At 39.4% G+C, this 20,486-nt stretch overlaps 6 protein-coding genes across 8 annotated transcripts; 5 read left to right on the top strand and 1 right to left on the bottom strand.

Moving 5' to 3' along the window:
- Positions 1 to 546: 546 nt before the first annotated feature.
- LOC108090241 (vesicle transport protein SEC20) lies at positions 547 to 1,511 on the bottom strand. Its single transcript, XM_017188838.1, has 2 exons — positions 1,365 to 1,511; positions 547 to 1,313 (listed from the first exon to the last, which is right to left on the bottom strand). The coding sequence occupies exons 1-2, from the start codon at positions 1,443 to 1,445 to the stop codon at positions 711 to 713; spliced, it is 684 nt and encodes a 227-aa protein (XP_017044327.1). The 5' UTR covers positions 1,446 to 1,511; the 3' UTR covers positions 547 to 710.
- A 666-nt stretch (positions 1,512 to 2,177) lies between these two features.
- On the top strand, positions 2,178 to 3,659 carry LOC108090089 (E3 ubiquitin-protein ligase complex slx8-rfp subunit rfp2). The gene is made up of 4 exons (XM_017188591.1): positions 2,178 to 2,365; positions 2,418 to 2,766; positions 2,820 to 2,918; positions 2,995 to 3,659. The coding sequence occupies exons 1-4, from the start codon at positions 2,339 to 2,341 to the stop codon at positions 3,441 to 3,443; spliced, it is 924 nt and encodes a 307-aa protein (XP_017044080.1). The 5' UTR covers positions 2,178 to 2,338; the 3' UTR covers positions 3,444 to 3,659.
- An 835-nt stretch (positions 3,660 to 4,494) lies between these two features.
- LOC108090099 (LON peptidase N-terminal domain and RING finger protein 3-like) lies at positions 4,495 to 6,906 on the top strand. The gene is made up of 4 exons (XM_017188597.1): positions 4,495 to 4,642; positions 4,705 to 4,932; positions 6,452 to 6,553; positions 6,617 to 6,906. Exons 1-4 carry the CDS (start codon positions 4,585 to 4,587, stop codon positions 6,841 to 6,843), a joined length of 615 nt encoding a protein of 204 aa, XP_017044086.1. The 5' UTR covers positions 4,495 to 4,584; the 3' UTR covers positions 6,844 to 6,906.
- Positions 6,907 to 7,450: 544 nt separating this feature from the next.
- LOC108090206 lies at positions 7,451 to 8,524 on the top strand. Of its 2 annotated transcripts, XM_017188798.2 has the most exons (4): positions 7,453 to 7,510; positions 7,569 to 7,796; positions 7,859 to 8,066; positions 8,227 to 8,524. In XM_017188798.2, the coding sequence occupies exons 2-4, from the start codon at positions 7,579 to 7,581 to the stop codon at positions 8,440 to 8,442; spliced, it is 642 nt and encodes a 213-aa protein (XP_017044287.1). In that variant the 5' UTR covers positions 7,453 to 7,510; positions 7,569 to 7,578; the 3' UTR covers positions 8,443 to 8,524. The 2 variants fall into 2 exon arrangements, with proteins under 2 accessions (XP_017044286.1, XP_017044287.1); XM_017188797.2 differs by having other exon boundaries at positions 7,451 to 7,796.
- A 74-nt stretch (positions 8,525 to 8,598) lies between these two features.
- On the top strand, positions 8,599 to 10,744 carry LOC108090207. Its single transcript, XM_017188799.2, has 3 exons — positions 8,599 to 8,800; positions 8,850 to 9,054; positions 10,057 to 10,744. Exons 1-3 carry the CDS (start codon positions 8,607 to 8,609, stop codon positions 10,264 to 10,266), a joined length of 609 nt encoding a protein of 202 aa, XP_017044288.1. The 5' UTR covers positions 8,599 to 8,606; the 3' UTR covers positions 10,267 to 10,744.
- Positions 10,553 to 18,563, top strand: LOC108090205 (facilitated trehalose transporter Tret1-2 homolog). 2 transcript variants are annotated; one of them, XM_017188796.1, is made up of 6 exons: positions 10,553 to 10,664; positions 15,341 to 15,458; positions 15,521 to 15,757; positions 16,263 to 16,448; positions 16,503 to 16,747; positions 17,291 to 18,563. In XM_017188796.1, exons 1-6 carry the CDS (start codon positions 10,638 to 10,640, stop codon positions 18,053 to 18,055), a joined length of 1,578 nt encoding a protein of 525 aa, XP_017044285.1. In that variant the 5' UTR covers positions 10,553 to 10,637; the 3' UTR covers positions 18,056 to 18,563. The 2 variants fall into 2 exon arrangements, with proteins under 2 accessions (XP_017044285.1, XP_017044284.1); XM_017188795.1 differs by lacking the exon at positions 10,553 to 10,664 and adding an exon at positions 14,418 to 14,710.
- The last annotated feature ends 1,923 nt before the right edge of the window (positions 18,564 to 20,486 follow it).

Genomic DNA, 20,486 nt, shown 5'->3' with positions numbered 1-20,486 from the left:
TTCTCCCTAACAATATTTAAAATTGTACAAGACTAAATGTTCTGTCGAGCTTTTGTCGAGGGACCTTAATCTGTTATCAGCTTTCCAAGCAAATCAGCATATACTCTTGATTTTAATTTCATTTCAACGCTTTACAAGGTTGCGGAAGTTTCATAAGTAGGCCAGCCGATCAGCTAAGCTTTCATTCAAATTCTAAATTCCAAACAAATTGGCAATGCGTAGTCTGATTGTATATTTTCTGCTGTGCATTTTGGCGATGAGAGGCGCAAGCTTCACCGGCGACTTTTATCAGTTATTTCCCGGCTTTACTTATCCATCGGCTCCTGCGCCTCAAACCTATCCCGGGTACTACAATAACGGCTTTGGGCAACAGCAGCAGTCTAGACATCGGGAACCCAAGCGAACGTACAAGGACATATGTCGCCTGGTCAACTCAAACGGATTCACTAACCCGGGCGGAGTCCCTAAGTGCCCATACTAGCATTTTCATGTATTAAACCTACTAATAGGACTTTACAACAAATAATAAAATTCTAATACTATAAATACTTTTTAGCCTACACTGTATTTTTTACAAGCAAAACCACACTAACAACTTATATAATTATCTAATTAAATATAAACAGGAGCGGTGCTTAAAATGTATTATCATGTGCTAAGCTTAAAGTAGTTAATTACTATACAACAAATGCTAAGCCCTTAACTATGGTTTAAAAGAGCCGCTTTTGCACGATATAAAATACACAGACAAGGAACAGACAGAAGGCAAAGAATAGCAGCATTTTGTCTGTGCACTCGCGTCGACCGTATTTTTTGAGCAGCTTTCCGGACATGGTGATGCTGCCGGCCGTATTGTGCAACTCGTCACTGGTAGCCTCTACGTTTTGGGACGAAGCCACCAACGTTTCTAAGGTAACAGCGCTCTTCTGTGTGGTTTCCGACAAATGCCTAGATATGGCCAGCATCTTCTCGGTCACATCGTTCTCCTGGGAGACCAGGCTGCCCTGGTTGTGGCGTGCTCTCGCCGTGGACCGTTGACGCAGCTCACTCTCGCCGGTAATGGCCATTAGCTCCTCCCGATTAGCCTTCTCTATCTCCAGCATTGTGGACACGTTTGCCTTCCGGAATGCCTGCAGTGTCTTGGAGAACTGGTCGCGATGCGTGTCCACCTCCTTGGCTAGTCCTGCGTCCGCTGTATCACGAGCCCAGTCGTCTAGGCGCTCGATGCTCCTTCTGATGGCTGACAACTTCGAACGCCCCGCTTCGTTTAACTCTTCCAGTTCAGCGATCGACGTGCGGCTATTCAGGATATCCTGGAGTAAACTCTGACTTTAGCTTTTTTTTCCCTAGTTAGCCGCACTAACCTGTATGATCGCCTTGGCCTGCAGGTTGTTATCGATGAGGTCCTGCCGAATAGACTGCAGCGTGAATGTGTCCTTGTCCATAGCTCCAGCGAGTTTGTTTGTTTAGTTTTAAACAATTGGTATTCCTTGGCAATGGTGACGTGCCAGTCGTGCATTGTCTAACACTATAATATTGACCTGGTACATATCGATATAAAACAAGAACTATCGTCATAAATAAATTTGGTATGTTTTGTTTTTTTTTAGTATTTTTCTACCCGGTTTAGAATTTGTACTATCAAAATTAGCAGTTCCAGTCCTATTTCGAGGTATAGTTTCCCCAAATTAAACTTTAAGACTTAAATACATATTAATATATGAACGGTAGTTTGGCAATATACATATATTTATCATTTTAAGCTCCTACGATTAATAATTGTAATCAAAAATATGTAATAACAATCTTGTATTTTGAGAGATTTGGAGCTTACTTTGTTTTTATACAAAAGTTTTATTGGAAACTAGATGCTAATACTTAAATTCTGCGGGTCTTTGTGGGATCTATGGTATTTTTCATTTAATTCTCGTTTTTTTTTTCCTATAGTTGACCGTTGACCACTTGAAAAGGGAACTGAGGTTATGTGTTGTGTTGTGATGAGGAAAAAAGGTAAAACAAAAATGCGACTGTAAACTTTTAATTTTTTTATCGGATGAGAATATTGATGTACGTAGAGAAAACGATTGCTCCGTAGGTAACGGAATATAGTGCATATAGGCTATAATTCATTTGAAAGAAAATACAGCATGTATCGATATAACGTTGTGCCTGCAAAAGCGCAAAGTTCCATCCTTAATACAGCCTTGTGGCCGCGTAAAATATATAGTTTTCGAGCGTTAAGAACGAATTGAACAATATACAAAAACGAGCAATTGCTTTTTTTTCCACCTTACTTGTAAACTATTTTCTGTACCTTAAAAATAAGTTCTTATAAAGCATGGAAAATTCGGTTCTCCTTTCTTTTGTAAGATCTTCCCCGTCTCTTAACGAGTCTTTGCTGATTTTAACTTTAGTAGGATTCGACAGCTCCATCCTTTAACCACTTGGCGAATAGCGACACTTCCAACTCCGACTCCAACGCCAGCTCCAGCTCTAGTTCTACTTCGAGCTCCAGCTCCAACTCTAGTTCTAGCTTGAGTTCCAGCTCCAGCGAATTAACGTCGTCCAATACTACCGACGCATCCGCAGACAGATCAAGCATTCTACAGTCCACGCAGGAGGAGAGCTCCTTGAATATGAACCATGATGAGTCCCACTCACAAGCCGACTCGACTGCCTCGCTAGATTCGCCCTCGCAAGATTACTTTTTGCAGCTCAGAAATCTTTCTGTGAATGTAGCCCAAATGGAAGCCGAAATAGATCGCCGTAAGTTAACAGCATTTTTGGTTTCTTTAACAATTAATTAGTCTGTCCTTCAGTAAATCACTACTGTGAAGGAATTGTGGCTGGCCACGACACCCTACAAACATTAACCTCAACACCAACTATACTGCGTGGTAACCGTCGCCGCAATACCAGTGAGTCCAAATAGTTTTTATTGCTGTTTCCTACCTTGGTTCTAATAATATTATCTTGTCTGCTTTTTTTCTTTAGTGAGTCCTGTGGAAGTGATAGACCTGTCAGATTTTGAGTTCATACCGCCGAATCGATCAGCCCGAAATCGGGCTCCCGAAGCTGTGATCGACTTGTGCACTCCAGACGGACCCAGAAGACGTCAACCGAACGCTTCATCGAATGGCTCGTTTACAGTTCCGACTCGTCGGCGTAGTCTTGCCCAAAGGAACGAAAGCTGTCCGATCGTGGATGTCGACGAAGTTACTCCACCCAAACGCGTACACCACGATGCCGAGTTGTCCCAGAGGGAGGATTCCTACAAGTGTCCGGTCTGCATGGAGAGTGTGACCAAGCGCGAACCAGTGTCAACCAAATGTGGTCACGTGTTCTGTCGAGAATGTATTCAAACTGCTATAAGCTCAACGCACAAGTGCCCGATGTGCAACAAAAAGCTCACGGCACGTCAATTCTTTCGTATTTATTTGTGAAATGCTAATCCCGCTTTATTATGAAGTCGCTCTATGAGCTACAAATTACTTTTGCATTATCGTCTTAAAATACCTTGTTATGCTAAAAAAAACGGCAAATGAATGTCTGCTCTTGTGATTTATATACGAGTAGTTTTAGGTTTTTTTTGTATCCAGTCCACCAAATAATATTAGTTTATAAGCATTAAAATAAAACTTATCTAGCTATAGATCAAACAGTTCTCAGGTAAACTTATTATTCTTATTACATTTATTATGCTTCTTATGCTAATAATAATATGACCAAAATATAATACTACCAATTAGTGCATACAAGTTGTTAATTGCAATTTTAATAATTGGCAGGCCTTTAACCGTCTCTGTAAATGATACATGTTTTTAAATTTTTATAATATTCTTTAGAAATTCTAGAAATTATGTGTAAGTTCTGGGGAATTCATAGATCTTTCTTATTTCAAGTTGGTAACGACATTATGCTTCGAAACTGCGATCGAACTTTCGATCGTGCAGTAAAACTTTCCTCCTATGACTAGTTGACCGTAAAAAAACCGTCTGCCTAACATTTTCCAGTTTTTTGGAAACTCTCCGGTCGTGTGTAACGATGAAGTTTCATCAAATGTGTTTTTTTCACTATTCCGAGTTGCCTACGCTTTCTGTTAGGAATGCACCTAAACTTACAACGAATATGGCTCGATCAAGATCACGGAAATTCAATACCTTTAGGTTTATTTTTAAAGAGCTCTTAATTATATTCGAGTAGTTTTGGGTTTTCTTTGTAACCAAAATCACAAAAAGGTTTTTAAAAAATATAAGTTAAATCAGCAATACTAATAACAAAAATTGACATTTTTTTTTTAAATTTGCGTTTTTATTTCTCATACTGGTAACTATATATAATATATTCAAAACTGAACCTTTTAGTTATTTTTTACTTGTATGGTAGGTACCATAAAATCGAACATCAAAATACTGGAGACTTGCAGGGTTGTTATCTAACAATTGTTTATTAAACTCCAAATTGCTGGCAGCTCTTTTTTGACAGACGCCAAAACGAAAAACTCTGCGAATGCTCAGATTTTTACAATCAGCCGACCGACAAGCAAATAATCTAGATTAAAACATAATTTTTCTATAAAGCAACATGAGTCAAAACGGGAACAATCCATCAGCCATCGTGCAGAATACCGCACAGGCTGAAGGTATAAAAGGAGTGCCGTGATCGTATCCAAGCCTTTTTGTGACGGCATTTTACATTTTTCAGGAAATGAGGATGGCGCTGTTCCCGGCTGCTCCAATTGCATTATATGCGGTGAATCATTCGCTAGCCATGAACCCGATCTCAGCTCCTTCCCAAGCGAGCATGGTGAAGAAAACGAGCAGATTGTGCTGCCAAACGATACTTCTGGCCAAAATCAGTCTGGGCCTTCTGTTGAGGTTTGCGTTTCTGTGGCGACAGCCAGTGGACCACCAATCACAGTTGGAATTTCCGGTGGGTAATACTACTTTGGTTGGTATCTTTACTATTCTAGAGCGTTTTTTATCTAAATAATATATTTAAGCAGCAATTAAGGACCATTTAATTTACATGTATATATTTTATATTATATTATTAGTTATTAGTAGATAAAGACAAGCCACTTTTCTTATACTTACCACTTCTTGAAATGATGGATTTTACTGTAATTTAGAATGCTCAGAATCGGACAAATATACTCTACTTAGATACAAGAATTGGGCAAATAGCAAGTATAGCTATCAGGAATCAAAAACAGGACTAATAATGAAAAAATTAAATTAACTTAGGGGCCGTCCATAAACCTCGTGACGCTAATTTCTGGCTTTTTTGACCCCCTCCCCCCCTATGTGACGCATCACATATACAAATTACAACCTCCTTACAACAAAGCGTGACTCTCTGCTGAACCCCCACACCCCCCTAGGAGCGTCACGAGGTTTATGAACGGCCCCTTAAAGAAAAAATCGTATAAAACATAACTTACTCAAAAGGATGCTAATATTATGAAAAAGACAATATAATTCGTTAATTGGACGGGGGAATATGTGAAATTCCAATCCATTTTTATATTATTTCATTTGGTTTAGGTTAAGGGGTTATATCCAGTTGCGAGGCCAAAAAAATGACATTTTTTGAAAATTATTTCTGGAGAGGCTATTTATTGTATGTATACGTGTTATATATGAAAAGATAGGTAATTTTTTCTAGTTTTAGAATATATTTTTAACAAAAAAAAATGTTGGACTCCGTCGGTCCTGTAGAGGATCTCCCGAGGGTCCACTTTAAAAAAGGGTTTTGCGGTGAGGAAAATATCTCCGGTCCAAATGATCAGAAATACAAAAAACCAGAAGGATTACGCAAAGAATAGACAAATGCTGGTAATGAGACTTGGGATTTTCAAAATTTTAATTTTTGACAAAATGGCGGCTTCCCAAACATAAAACTTTGTTTTTGGCACAAAAATTTCAACTTTGAAGTGGCTAAAAAAATCGAAATTTTTGTCGGAGCCAAAATTCCAAGTCTCATTACCTGAAAAAAATATCTAAGAAGAGAATGTGAAAGTTTCAAGTCAATCGGTCAAGCCGTCTTTGAGAATTTTTCCTCACCGACTTTGAAGACAAAGTTTCGAGAAAAACGCATTTAAAGTTTTGGCTACTAGTTGAACTACATGGGAGACGTCTTTACAAATACACTGATTACTCCAATACTATTTACCGGAATACTTTGAAATTTTCAGATAATCTTCTTAGATATATATACATTCAAAATAGGCAAAAAAAAAAATTTCAATTTTTTCAAAATCGCAACTGGATATAACCCCTTAAATACTAGAATTTAGAAGTCCAGTTCATCACCAAGATAAATATTTATGAATTTGTTTGTCAAGGGAGTTAACATTGAGGAACAAAATAATAAAAAGATGAATTTATATTAAGAAAATTAAATTCAAATGGTAATTTTATTATAATAATTTAATTATTTTATTTTTCAGGTGGTCAGTTGGCCTTTAGTCAAGCGCCTATTTCTTTTAGCTTGTCAAGTCGCCATTCAACCAACGTCGTTTTTCAGATTAAGCCGAGTGGCTCCTCCGCTGGTAAGTTAACCTAAACTAATTTTTATTATTGACTTGTTGCTTGAATGCATGTTTTTCATTAAGCTGCTCCAGCTCAGCCAGCAAGCTCAAACGAAGTGCCAATGCCCTCCAACTGCGTGAGTGTGCTGCGCTGCCCCATCTGCCTCGGCTCGGCCAACAACCCACGTGCCACCGCTTGTGGCCACATCTTTTGCAACTTCTGTCTGCAGCGCGCCCTCAGCATCCGTCCCGTTTGCCCCGTTTGCGGCGTTGCTCAGGAATATCGCAATGCCCTGCAAATCTTTCCATAATTTTGCAATATAAAGAAAATGCCTGTAAGCCATAAAATAAATAAACATGACAAAATGTCGAAACCAACTTTTTTTGGTTAATCCACTTTGCAAAATGATCTCGTTCTATTTAAGCTTATTGACTGACTATTTTTAGAAAAGTATAGGTGAAAAAGTTAGGCACGTTTAAAATAAACTAAAAAAATAATATATAATATATATTCTTGATAAGGATTTTATAACTCGTGGCAAAATACATGTGCATTTATAGTAATATTTTTTTATTACAAAATGGTGTTGGACTTACTTTTAAGCCAACACCACTTCATTGATATAAGAGCCTTAGTGTGTGAATGAAAATATTTTAGTCGAATTACATATTTGGGAAACTCTCAGTTTGAAAGACACGCTTCCTAATATTATTATAATTATTCTTTTCACTTTGAAAGATTTTGTTACGATTTTATCCCTTAAAGTGGCTCGCATTTTCTTAATTTTTTCAAAACTAGTTGTTAAACCATATTATTTTATAATAATAATAATTTTGATAGAAGCTGTCTAATGTCTAATTTATGTTTAATTTTGTTGCTTTTTCGGAGCTGTCGGTTTTCTTTTTGTATCTTTTTAAAATTTCTTAAAAACAATTACTTGAGAGTAGGGACTACTTTCCGATCACAGCAAACAAAAGGTATAAATTCAAATACTACTAAACAGTTCAAAGAAAACCAATCAGAGTCCGCAGAAAGATAGGGAAGAATGAGCCAAATTAGCCAACCGAAGCTATCAGTGAAAAGTAGTGAGGAGACGACCGACCGATTGGCCCAACCCATTTATCCCAAGCCGCTGCCTGAAGTTGATATAAGCTACAGGCTCGATGAAAATGAGTTCTCGATGGTGGAGAAGGCGGCCCTTCGCAATGCCTGGCGTCTTATTGAGCCCTTCCAGCGGAGATTTGGCAAGGAAAATTTCTACAAGTAATCCTCACTGATCGATGTTCCATATTCGTACTTACAAACACTTCTTTTGTGGGGCTCAGATTCCTGACGGAACACGAGACCCTCATAAATCACTTTAGGCGAGATGGCAAAATCAACATGAGTAAACTTCATGGGCATGCGATGTCAATGATGAAACTGATGTCGAAGCTGGTACAAACATTGGACAACACTTTGGCCTTTCGCTTGGCCTTGGATGAAAGCCTTCCCCAACATCTGAAGAGCGGCATTGATACCGACTACTTGAAGGTGAGTGGTTCTGTAAATTAGTTCACGATGCAAAACTATAATTTAATAAATTAATAACCTAAAAATATAAAATCTTTTAAAAAATCTATTAATTTGGAAAATATTTCATTAACCTGAAATTTACCTGAATAACAACATAACTATTAACATAATTTATTAGATGCTGGCCACAGAGCTCAAGTGGTACATTCTTGAGTCTTCTGTCATCGAAAATCACAACTCATGTAGTTTAAAAAACGCACTGGATCGTTTGGCTCAGATCGTCGGGGAATATGTTATAGTGGATGAGGCCAGAAAGCGAGCCTTGTCGACTGCCCTCAGGACCACTTTGAGTGAACCCCCGAATCGCGCGGTAAAGGTTGTTACAGACGATTAGGCTGCCAACGAAAACACTTCCGATCCTATAAGTATGCTATGGAAGCCCCAGTGAAGCAAAATAAAATTTCCATGTAAATTTAGTTGAAGTTAACAAAAGATTTGTTGTTCGTGCTGTTTCCGTTTTGAATAAATACATTAAACGTTTGGAATCAAAATTACAGGATGAGTGAAGCGAGGCCTAATCAGATTCCCTCCAGTTTAGCAACCTTTTGTTACCCGAAGCCTATACCTGAAATTAAAGTCGGTCCTGTTGAGGACGTAATGGGATTCACTCTCAGTGAAAGATTGGCCCTCAAAAGCGCGTGGAATTTGATCAGGCCCTATCAGCGGCGCATTGGACAGGACGTGTTCTATAGGTATGATGTTTCGACTTGATGAGGTTGCTTTACAACAACTACCTGCTAGCTACTTAAACGATGCCTATTGGGGTATATGTTTGTTCAAGACTGGAAAAGAAATCAACCTCAGGGCCCTGCACCTCCATGCAGTGCAGTTTGTCCGCTTTTTCGGTCTTCTGATCGAGGAAAGGGATCCGGTGATGTTCCAGTTATTGGTCACTGACAACAACCATACCCACAGGCGCTGCAAAGTGGGATCCGCTGACCGCAGAGTGAGTATGTCGTTGTGGTTTGCAAATATTTTAGATAAACGTTTATAATTTGCATTTAGCAAATATATTTAAAGCTTGAAATAAGTTGTTTGACAATAAATTTTTTTTTTTTAATGTGTAAATAAATTGAATTTTTGTTTGAAAACAAAACTAAGTAAAGTGAAAAGGGTGTATAATAAGTCCTAAGTGAGTTAATTAATTCATTAGTTGGGTTGTTATAATTCGGTCAAGTTAATAAACTTAGTCTGTGATTTTTTATGTTTGATATTGGTTAAGTAAATACTAATGCATATATACCAATGCGTACCTAGTAATAACGATTTAATTATTATGATATTTTTGTGGTACAAAGCTCGAAATTTGTGTTTAGCATAACATACACTTCACTTACTTCTATAATAAAATATATCGTATTGAAAAGTCTATCAACGTTGTAAATTGTCATAAATGATTCAGAACAAAAACAAAAAATACAATTTTCCATCTGTAGTTATGATGTTACTCATTTTCTTATTATTCATTTTTCCCAATTTGTAAAGTATTTTTAATTAACATTTCACATTAAAAAAACTGAATAATAAATATTAGTCACAGTATAAATTGAGCTATCGAAATAATTGCAGACAATTTAAAAAAAAAACAAGAAAGGAAGCTAACTTTATCTCGCAGAAGCTTAAATACCCTTGCAGAACTTCAGTCTATAAATGTTGAGGAAATAAATATTAATCAAGATCTAATGATGGTTATTTATTTAGGTTTTTATAATATCTCCGATTATTCTTATGCCAGCTATAAAATATAATCGTCCTTCTTAATCGATTTATTTATATCATCATTGTTATCGGATACATTTGTTTCTGTTGGATTCTTTATTTGAACACTATTAAACTTGCTAAATTAGTTTTATCACTTATAAAGAGTATGATTGCCAAGTTTTCTTCTTGAATTATTTTTCTATTAGATTGACTGTTTTTCAATATGTTTTGGCGTTTTACTTTTCAGAATCTGGTCCAGGTTCTGGTAGATTATTTGCTGAGGGAATTCCACAAGGTCAGCTCGCCATCGCTGGAGCGCGGCTTCAGGAAAATCGCCGAAAAACTGCTGAGTTACCAGGACCACGAGCCGATCCCCTCCACCGACAATCGCAGGAACAGGAAGCCAGTTGGTCAATCGAACGTGAAGGCCAGTTTACCCCGAGGAAGTGCGCACTGATCCTTAGACTTTCGCCGGGGTGACGAGACCACCAGTGATGATAGCCGGTGCACAAATCGAAGCTAATTCGGACTGCCGCGGCCACTGCCTCTGCCACTGCGATATCTGGCTTTTAGTATCAGCCTCTGCCGCAGTCGCCGTCGCAGTCGCCGCTTATTTCGCTTAGCTGCTAAGCGATTTCCTTGGAGAAATTCAGTTCAGCTCGGACGCTCATCGCGCCCATCCACACGTTCCGATAGTAAAAGCGCTTCTACGGAATCGAAACTGATCAGAAAAGTGCCACCAGCCAAATAAAACAAGTTCGCCCAATTTATAGCCTCGCAAAAGCGGGAAAAACATTTAAATAGTGCCGCTTTCAAAGTTCTACCAACATGGTGGCTACCGAGGACGTTAAAAAGGTAACTTAACAAAAGAATTCTAGTGATTATAGATTTTTTGGCAGTCAACTAACCGAAATAAATTAAAACATTGAAGATAAGCAATGTGTTTATTACGTATACGACAGGGTGTCCAATAAATTTGGTTATGTGGAAGTTGGAAATTACTATTAATAAACAAGCTTTGGGGCATGCCTAAGATTAGATTTTCATATGAATACAAAGAATTGGTTGTTTTCTTGGTAATATATGAATTTTTTAGGCACTTGCTATTGCAAGGTCACTGAATTTGTTTAGCCCTTAGAAAACTATCTAATATATGGTGAGTACTTTTCGTTCAACTAGGGTACTTGAAAAATAAATACCACACAGAAAGAGACTATGCGTTTAGTTCAAGAATACATAGTACCAAAAAACAAGGAAAGCTTAGAAATCATTTTTCACTTCGAAAAACCTTGATACCTTAAAACCCATAATATGTAAATTTTCCTCTGGACACATCCAAAAATGTTTCTATTTCTAGAAACCGCTTGAGCTTTGCTCTCAATTACTTTATAACTCAATTTGGCTACCTGTTTAATTAGCCACTTAAATTTGCATTTATTGTCACAATCTTGCCTTCAATCAAAGAAATAATTTATTAGGTACTAATTGCGAAACGATTTCCAAGTGGGCAGAATAAATATCTAATCGAAATACACCTCCTGCTGAAGAAGTTTACGCAAAATTCAAGATTTATAAAGGCTCCTGGCTGAATGGGTTTGTTTACGGTTCCGATCGGACAGGTTGCCAAGTTAACTCGGCATTATCGGGAGCCATAAACCAATGATTATAGCAGGCTTAGGACCACAGGATCGAGAGTTTTGTACTTGGGGGGTGCTGACTGACTGCCCCACTATCTTGCCCTTGGCAGTGGAACAGACCGGGCACCTTTATGCCGATCAATCGATTGCCCTGCCACTCGACAAGCCTCCCTCAAGTGGCTCTTACCGAGCGAATCGATGGGCATTAGGAAGTCGTTCGAACACCCGTAATTGAGCACGGGGCCAAAAATTCGCTTATCGAAGAGCGAGCCATTTGGCCAAGATTTTAGAGGGAGCAGCAGCCACGATCGGCGTGCGGTTCACGCAGCCACTAACTGCTTTCGATAATGGCCAATTAGCAGCCCACCTTTGAGCGTGACGCTGAAATCTTTCAGATCGCTTCAGATTTTAAAAACTCGATTCCTAGCCTGCCAAATGATTCACGTTGCCAGCCAGTCTGGTGATAAGAAGCAACGTGTTCGGCTTTTTCGGTCTTTTCGGGCTTCTGCTCCGCAATGCCGAACTTTTATCACACAAGCCAGTAAAACAATAATCGATGCAGCAATATAATATTCAGAATTTTAGTCGCGTGCCAATCACTCTTTGTTGTTTATGTTTACTGACTTATTTACAGTGGGTTTATCTGTTTTGCACTGGACTGTCGAGCAATCTGCAGGGCGAAATAATAATATTTACATATCAGCAGTTTCAGCCTTTCAAGGCCCATCGCAACCGCTAAAATGTAATTCGCATTTACAGGCGGGCGAAATTTACTTTATTTTATATGCAATTTTTCGATCGGAAGTAAATATACTGAAAAACGGCTTAAGCGAGTTCAAAACCTTTGACTACGTTACAAAAAGACATTAAAAAAGGCAGAGGCTTTTGTATTTAAAAATAATTAATAATACATTCCATTTATTCAGTGTAAGGCAATGAGTAAATACACTAAAACACAATAACAGAAAGTAATGCCATTCGCAGATGGTCGTTTATTTTTTTTTTGTGAGTTATTTGCTTAACATTTAGAAGTCTTTCCACATAATTATTATTTAAAAACTAGTTTGTCTCTCGTTTTTTATCCAAGACTGTTTCTCAAAAAGCATTACATTCGATTGAAGTAAAAGCCATAGAAAATTACCATTCTAAAACGTCTAGCTTTTAAGCTTATCAATTTCTTATTCATTCAAATTGACCAAGAACAATGGAATGGCGACGCAAAAGCGTTAGCCACTGAGCCACTTAAAAGATAGTTTATTAGGTTTTGGTCATTTCCATAGTCTATATTTAGGAGTTCCCAGATGCACAGCACACCTTTAAACAGGAGCGGTAGTCAAGGGTAAACAATACAATACAGGGCAGCAATATCGCTTTAATTACTGCATGGGCAATGGACTTGAGCGAATTAAGGGAATTGCGTCAATAAAAGATATTGTCTATCGACTGAGTGAGCAGCAATGGCTCGGGCACAATAAAGCCAAGGAAAATGTGGGCGTGTGGCGGAAGCATTGAACATAAAAGTGCAGCCGGCCCTCGTACATTTCGAAGGCATAAATACGTATCTATGTATGTAAATAGGTGGGTACTATAGTCGGAAATCGGGGCAAGTGCTTGGGAACAGGCCTCCCGAATGCAGTGGCACATGGCACAAGGCACTCGCTGAACTTGACATCGGGAAAACGAAGAAAGGAGGTGCAGAAACAAAGTAAACAGAGCAAAGCAGACGATGCAAACTAATTAGCATGTGATGTCGATGTGCACCGCTATACGTACACTGGCGAAAAATGCATCGTCATACTAGTGTGACACTAAATGCACTCCAAAGTCATATTTTTAGTTTTGTTGCACTCCATACACCAAACTTTTCTCTACATTTATTAACATTTTTGTTGAATAATCCCAAAAAGATACTAATACTTAATACTAAAAATACTAGTTCTTTCACCACTTAAATTAGTTAAACCATTTTTAAGTATTAAATGCTACAATAAAATATGTTTACGCTAGAAAATTAAGTTTAAATAAAAAACGTTAAGATTCTTACTTTTGAACCTCGTTACATATTACTTAAATTCGTTCGTTTATATTTAATATACAAGTTTGCCTCTTCAAAATTTTTTTGGTCAGTGCATGGTGGGTGTGTCTGCTTCGTTCTGACCCCCTCTCGCTATCTCTCTCGCGATCTGTGCACCTCTCGCTCGCTCCGCCGGCGGGTGTGCGACTTGTTTGGGTGTGAATGCGGCGACAGGTTTCTTTTGGCATGCACTTGACGCCATTAAGCTGAACATACGTGCTTTATTTCATAATTGGACATTCCGTTTTAATAACATTTTAAACGGTCGCTTGCACATCCACCAGGGATCAATCTCATAAGGAGCGTGTTTATGACTGGTCATCTGTTGGGAGACAAGCTTCTATTTACGGGCGGAGAACACCGGACGGATTTGGTTCTCGATGCCGGCACTTGGCGAGTGCATCGGAAACGCACCCGAAATGCATTTAGCAATTTAATTTTAACTGGCGAGTGCATTGTAGGAAGTATTCGTGTATTTGGACTTTGATCACTCTGGTGCGGTGGCGTATGCGTAATATCTGCCTAGTTTCGCTTGAGAAATAGCTTTAAATTGACGAACAAATAATATGACAATGCCAATTGGTTCTCTTAATCTCGATTGCTTGATTAATTTGTATGTTTGAGGGATCTTATTAACAGGTTGTTTACTTAGCATCACATTTGCCTGTGCAATTGTAACAAATTTCGAGGGTAAATCCATTTGTCTCTGACGTAAAACAAAAGATTCGACTGCATCCGATGCGCGTAATCTTCTGGCAATCCAACGAAATGCCGACACAAGCGCCAGATAAAATAAAAGTTCTATCCACAATAGAAGAATTTTCGCCAAGATTCGAGATGAAAATACGTTTTTTCGAAGACCCCAACGTTTCAGTCTTCTCGAGGTGTTCGCACGAGACAATCCACTGCCCCCGAGGCAGCCACTAAATTTAGCGGAAAAATCAAAACAAAATATATTTATATACTCAGGAGCGCTTTTCTAAGATAATTAATGGGAGACGATAAAAATAAGTGAAATATATAAGCCGATATATACAAACCATAAAACAGTGTTTTTTACACCAACAAAGCGCCATCAAATTTGGCACAGTGCGTTCTCTTATATAAGGCGTTGTTAAAGAACCCGGAAATCGGGCGAATCTCGGATGGATTCGGAAAAGGTGGTCCGCGCAATGGCTCGTTGGTGGCAGGTAAAGGAATTCCAAAACCAAATAAAAAGCCATTCTCGGAGGAGTTTTTAATTTGTCAATAATGTTAATTTGTCAAGCTTAAAATTTGTAGTGTACCTATGGATTGTTTTTTCCTGAACTTGCTGATAAAGTTAATATTCTTTATACATTTTGTGAAATGCAAAAAAATGAAACATTTGATTATAGCCTATCAATAACATTTTTTAGAAGAAAATATAACTTTTGACTGCCAATAAACTTTTGAAAACTCGTTTCTATATAACAGGAAAGGTATTTTCTGGTCCCTCATTTATTTTTGTTTTGTTTACAACAAATGATTTTTTAAGAACTTTTGAATTTATCTTTCAAAATATTTTTTGCTTTGCCAAGGGACATCTCTTTGAATTGAGATTTTAAGTCGTTCATAGTTGGCACTTTCTTTAGGGTTCTGGCAACTTTAATACAAGAGTGTACTGTTTTTAGCAAAGTCCACAGAAACATTAGGCATTTTCCTATTAGCATAACTAGGCCAGTGAGGAAAGTGAAAAGTGCAGCGAGTGTTATCATTATGACTAGAGTCTCCGGTCAACAGGAGTTGTAATAATGCGAATGAATTTGTCAGATTGTATACAGATTGGATTTCTTTTGCAGACTGTCAGTCAGGAGGATGGTGACCCGAACTCCCGCAATCCGATCAACTACGATCTCCTTCAAGAGGGCGTGGGGGTCAAGACTTCGAAGACCCGTCAATATCTGGCGGCGATGATAAGTAAGGAGATCGAACTTATATTCCTGATGTGTTGCTATGAAGAATCATTTAAATACTTACAGTTTGCTTGGGTGCGGTTGCTGCCGGAACTGCTTTGGCCTGGACGAGTCCTGTTTTACCACAAATCACTGCTGCGAACTCAACAGCCACCAACTCAACAACCAATAACTCAACATTCACACCTAATACTCAAATTCAAACTCAAATCCAAACCCAAATCACATTCAATGAATCATTATTTGCGAATGCAACTAGTCCGACTCCCAGTAGTAGTGAAGTTTTACTGACCGATACGCAAAGTAAGTACCTTACTTGAAGGGCGAAAATATGGTTTTTCTAGACACAGATAAGACATTATTTAAGACTTTCAAGGAGTATATTTCAGCTAAAGTACCCTGACACTGAAAAAAAATGTTTCAAAAATATATTTATCTAATCTGTCCTGCTTTTGATATAAAACCCAAAAAAGTATTCCTTAATCATGAAGAAATTTTGTTGAAAAGTTCTAATAATTTTGGTTTTTAGTTTTTTAGGGGGTATTTGTCGGGCAAACAAATGGGATTTTTATGGAAGTGGCTCGGGTTTTATAGTCTTAAGCCCTCTAATATACCTGCATTGTCGTTTCAAGTGGCTAGAATTTACGTGATAGATATAGATAGATTACGAAACTCGTACATGGGGACCATACGTCATCGATAGAGGGAAAAGCTCTCCATGACTTTTCCGCGGTAGCTAATTATGGGTATTTTGATAAGTTCCGAACATGCAGATTATCTAATATTGCTTGTTTTTTTTTTTTTGCAGAAACATGGGTTGGATCTCTGCTGGCGGTGGGTGCTCTGTTTGGAGCCCTGCCCTCTGGATATATAGCTGATACGATCGGCAGACGCTATACTGCCATGGTCATGGATGTGCCCTTCATTTTGGCATGGCTTTCGATCAGCTTTGGACAGACGGTCGGATGGCTTTATGTGGGAAGGTTCTTGATTGGTAGGTAAAGGAGATTTCATTGCTGGAATCGGTTTAATAATGGTCTCTCCTCAGGTATATCTACTGGCAGCTTCTGCGTGGTGGCCCCCATGTACATCTCGGAGATTGCGGAGACCAGCATTCGCGGCAGCCTGGGCACCCTGTTCCAGCTGCTCCTCACGATCGGCATCCTGTTCGTTTACGTGGTGGGAGCCATGGTCTCCTGGACAACCCTAAGCATGCTCTGCCTCACCATACCAATCCTGCTCATGGTCGGTCTGTTCTTCCTGCCCGAAACTCCTGTCTATCTGCTTAAAAGGGTAAGCGAACCAAGGAAAGCAGATAGAAATGAGAAAGAAAATGATAGCTAATGAGCTCTACTGATTATTGCTTAGATAGTTTGACCTTTTCTCAAACTCTCTCTCTCGGCTCAAGGACAAAAATCAATAAAAAATGTGGACTTATTCGAATAAATTCAGAAAAAGGCAAATCACACATCAATCTTTAATCAGTACGTGACGTTTGATCTTTTATTATTCCTGTTAGGTCAGGTTTTTTCTACTGAAGACTTTTTAATGAAAAATCTTAAATAGAAAAAATTTTTGAATCCCTGGATACGTGCCTGTATACAGCATACAAGAAAAAACATCGTAAATAAGTATTAGTGCATACAAATACCAGACAGGGTCGGATTTAATATATTTATTAAATATGGGAAGGTTCCTTAAAGGCTACGAAAGTAAAAAAAGCATTGACTAGTGCTACGATGCAAGGGTTATCTTTTCTTTCTGTTACACATACCTATATTATATTAATGTATGATACTGATCCAGTTTTGAACCTTCCTTCCTTTGCTCTTGCAGGGTGATCGCGTGGCGGCCAACCGCTCCCTCAAGTGGCTGTGGGGCAAGTACTGCGACTCGAGCAGCGCCATCCAGGTGATCCAGAACGACCTGGACCAGACCGGGGCGGACGCCTCCATCATGGACCTCTTTAGCAACCGCGCCTCCCGCAACGGACTGGTGATCTCGGTGCTCCTGATGGTCTTCCAGCAGTTCTCGGGCATCAACGCGGTGATCTTCTACACGGACTCGATCTTCCAGTCGGCGGGCAGCTCCCTGGACCCCAGCATCTGCTCGATAATCGTGGGCGTGGTGCAGGTGATCATGACCCTCACCTCCTCGCTGCTCATCGAGAAGTCCGGCCGCAAGATCCTGCTGGTCTTCAGCAGCACGGTGATGACAGTCTGCCTGGCCATGCTGGGAGCCTACTACACCATCAAGGGGAACGGAGGAGCCGCCTCCATCGGGTGGCTGCCGCTCATCTGCGTGGTGTTCTTCATCGTCAGCTTCTCGGTGGGCTACGGCCCCATTCCCTGGATGATGATGGGCGAGCTCTTCCTGCCGGACGTGAAGGGCACCGCCGTCTCGCTGACCGTCATGATCAACTGGGTGTGCGTGTTCCTGGTCACCTGGTGCTTCGGCTCCCTGCAGAAGTTCGGGGACGACGTGCCCTTCTGGTTCTTCAGCGCCTGGATGGCGGTGGCCACCGTCTACGTGGCGCTCGTCCTGCAGGAGACCAAGGGCAAGACCGCCAGCCAAATCCAGAGTTGGCTCAATGGTCGCTAAGGGAAGAACATCCCGCTTTTTTAGTTAGCCCAGCTGAATGCCATTGAACTCGTAGGTGGATAAGCAGCCAATGCCAAAAAGTAGTGTAGCAGTTTTGGAGGGAACTAGTTTGATGCCTTTGCAAGCACAACAATTATTTTTAGTTTTGTACTCAAGTAAATACTATATTTGATGGATTTCATGGCTTCTTCCGTTTAAATCTAAGATAAGCCAGTAGGGAAAATCTATTGCAAAGGCACAAGCAACCATTTGTACAACATAACTTATTGATGTTCCACAATGTTCAGAGTGTTTGAATTTAGTATAGGTCAACTAGTTCCTAAGTACTCATGGTCACGACCCCATAGTTATATAGGATTCGAAGGGGTTTATTTGTGCTGTCCTTTTGTAGAAACTTCCCACTGTATGCAAACGTTACGTTAAGATGGCAAAGACATATACACACACTTCCATGTACTAATTATAGTTGATGTACATATATTTGATAATAAAAGTAAACTATACAGGAGCCCCGGTGTTTGTGGGTCAGATTGATATTGATAGCGATAAGCGAGGGTCCCGGGAACGCCCCTAAAATGCGAAATTGGCCCACTATCAGGCGATCCCAGTCGAACGGCTGGACGTGGGCGACAGGCCACGCCCACTCTTGGCGCCACTGCCGCGCCGCTCCCCTTAGCTCCAACCCCTCCTCGTCATGGTCACTGTGAAGGTCATCGGCTGCTGATTGATTGATCGACATCGCAGTCGTCGGATCGACGCACAAAATGCAAATTGAAATCGTGCCAGCACTATCCCCCTTCGATCGGTAGCCGCATTTCTAGGCAAATATTTAATGCAATTACAGGAAGCTTGGATATTTGCTCACATGCTCAACAGGTTGTCGACAATAAGCACAATAAGCCCCAAGATAAACACAAATGACAAATACTGCAGGGGGGCGAGGAGATAATGCTGCTGGATATCATTAGGCATACGAAGTTTACAGCTATTGCCGATAATTTCAATTGCCGTTCGACGTTCGAGTGTCTGGTAAATAAATCGGTTGGGTCGATAGGATTCGGATTAGCTTTTACAAAGTGCACAAACGTCAATCTTAACAGTTGTAGAAATAGATAAAACAGAATTTTTAATTTTAATGAACAGAAATAAACAAGCTATAAAAAGATCGGATTATTCCATTCACATTCTTCAAGTACTAATCCAATCACAAAGTTTTTTTAAATGTGAAACGTAAATGGTAATAAATTTAAGGGTACATAACATACGTCCTGTGATTACCAGGGCTAACATTTCAATTTAGTCATATTTACGAATATAACTCGCATCCAATCAAAGTTTTTATATTACAAAGAACTAAATTTATGTTATTATTTTAAGGGACTTATAAACGCTGTATTAAAGAAGTTTTTGTGGCACCAATAATATTTTAATTTTTGTAATGGCTTTGATGTTCTTGTTTACTATCTACGAGTGTTATATGTATATTCAAGCTATTTGTTTCGTTATCACTCGCTAAACAAGCTTTACCACTATAGGTAGCACTTGAATTTATGATGGAATTATCGATTTATTGTCTGTTTACCTCTACGAATAGGGGCTGTGTTTGTTTGTTTACTCGATAAAGAGTGTAATTGTTAATCTAAATGCATCAATAAAAGCACTCCCATATACGATAACTTTGGTTACACATTGTATTTGGTAGAATTCTAGAATCCTAAAATGGAAATTAAATAAATGCAACTTATTTTTAAATTGGCAAAAACACGAGCCTCCCGTTTTTCCATTTACAGAACGCAACGAATCAGTAATGTTTTTATTCATATTTAAGTTTTGTCAAGTGCTGATAACCAGTTTGTAACAAGTGCTACTGCCGCCTTATCATAACTCAATATCCCAAACGGAATTTACTTTCACTATTTAAATTTAGCAGACATAAATAAACGCACCGGCTTCTGGCCGGTAATTCCCATGTACATCATGTTGCCGGTTCCGCATGGCGTTAACCAGAATCCCCGCTTCGGTATAAAAAACACTTAAAGTGCGTACAGCATTCGAATATTTCAATTACCAGATGTGCGGGGCACGCACGAAGTTAGCCGACTAGCCGGCGACTAATTGTGTATGTACTAACTGTATCGATAAGCCATCGGAACAAGTCAATCCCCCCGAAATCGGGTCTGGTGCATGCTAATTAACTTCCTCAACGCTGATTCACGCCGGCGGCCGGGCGGACAGTGATACCGATCGGCCAAATTGCTCTAAAGTTTTCCACACCGCTGTCCGGAACTAGAGGTCTGTGAACACCTTAACCGAGCTCAAATCTGTTTTTTTTTATGGGCTTGTTTGTTTTTTGTTCTATTCTCAAAAAAGGCTGCGGGAGCAGCGACCAATTGCTGTCGACTGGGCAGACAAAACGCTGATAAAAATCGCA

The sequence above is a fragment of the Drosophila ficusphila genome, unplaced genomic scaffold (assembly GCF_018152265.1).
Source record: "Drosophila ficusphila isolate 14025-0441.05 unplaced genomic scaffold, ASM1815226v1 contig_791, whole genome shotgun sequence".
Taxonomy (NCBI): Eukaryota; Metazoa; Arthropoda; class Insecta; order Diptera; family Drosophilidae; genus Drosophila; species Drosophila ficusphila.
Note: the sequence above shows the minus strand (reverse complement) of the source record. Positions and strands in the feature narration are given on the sequence as shown.

Excerpts from the sequence above, each read along its gene's own strand:
- LOC108090241 (XM_017188838.1), bottom strand. The coding sequence starts at position 1,445 with ATGGACAAGGACACATTCACGCTGCAGTCTATTCGGCAGGACCTCATC. Across the intron at positions 1,314-1,364 it reads AGGCCAAGGCGATCATACAG|GATATCCTGAATAGCCGCAC; the intron begins GTTAGTGCGGCT and ends AGTTTACTCCAG.
- LOC108090089 (XM_017188591.1), top strand. The coding sequence starts at position 2,339 with ATGGAAAATTCGGTTCTCCTTTCTTTT. Across the intron at positions 2,767-2,819 it reads GGAAGCCGAAATAGATCGCC|TAAATCACTACTGTGAAGGA; the intron begins GTAAGTTAACAG and ends TCTGTCCTTCAG. Across the intron at positions 2,919-2,994 it reads TAACCGTCGCCGCAATACCA|TGAGTCCTGTGGAAGTGATA; the intron begins GTGAGTCCAAAT and ends TTTTTTCTTTAG.
- LOC108090099 (XM_017188597.1), top strand. The coding sequence starts at position 4,585 with ATGAGTCAAAACGGGAACAATCCATCAGCCATCGTGCAGAATACCGCA. Across the intron at positions 4,643-4,704 it reads GAATACCGCACAGGCTGAAG|GAAATGAGGATGGCGCTGTT; the intron begins GTATAAAAGGAG and ends TACATTTTTCAG. Across the intron at positions 6,554-6,616 it reads GCCGAGTGGCTCCTCCGCTG|CTGCTCCAGCTCAGCCAGCA; the intron begins GTAAGTTAACCT and ends TTTTTCATTAAG.
- LOC108090206 (XM_017188797.2), top strand. The coding sequence starts at position 7,579 with ATGAGCCAAATTAGCCAACCGAAGCTATCAGTGAAAAGTAGTGAGGAG. Across the intron at positions 7,797-7,858 it reads GGCAAGGAAAATTTCTACAA|ATTCCTGACGGAACACGAGA; the intron begins GTAATCCTCACT and ends TGTGGGGCTCAG. Across the intron at positions 8,067-8,226 it reads TTGATACCGACTACTTGAAG|ATGCTGGCCACAGAGCTCAA; the intron begins GTGAGTGGTTCT and ends ATAATTTATTAG.
- LOC108090207 (XM_017188799.2), top strand. The coding sequence starts at position 8,607 with ATGAGTGAAGCGAGGCCTAATCAGATTCCCTCCAGTTTAGCAACCTTT. Across the intron at positions 8,801-8,849 it reads GGACAGGACGTGTTCTATAG|CTACTTAAACGATGCCTATT; the intron begins GTATGATGTTTC and ends ACTACCTGCTAG. Across the intron at positions 9,055-10,056 it reads TGGGATCCGCTGACCGCAGA|AATCTGGTCCAGGTTCTGGT; the intron begins GTGAGTATGTCG and ends TTTACTTTTCAG.
- LOC108090205 (XM_017188795.1), top strand. The coding sequence starts at position 14,666 with ATGGATTCGGAAAAGGTGGTCCGCGCAATGGCTCGTTGGTGGCAG. Across the intron at positions 14,711-15,340 it reads CAATGGCTCGTTGGTGGCAG|ACTGTCAGTCAGGAGGATGG; the intron begins GTAAAGGAATTC and ends TTTCTTTTGCAG. Across the intron at positions 16,748-17,290 it reads CTGTCTATCTGCTTAAAAGG|GGTGATCGCGTGGCGGCCAA; the intron begins GTAAGCGAACCA and ends TTGCTCTTGCAG.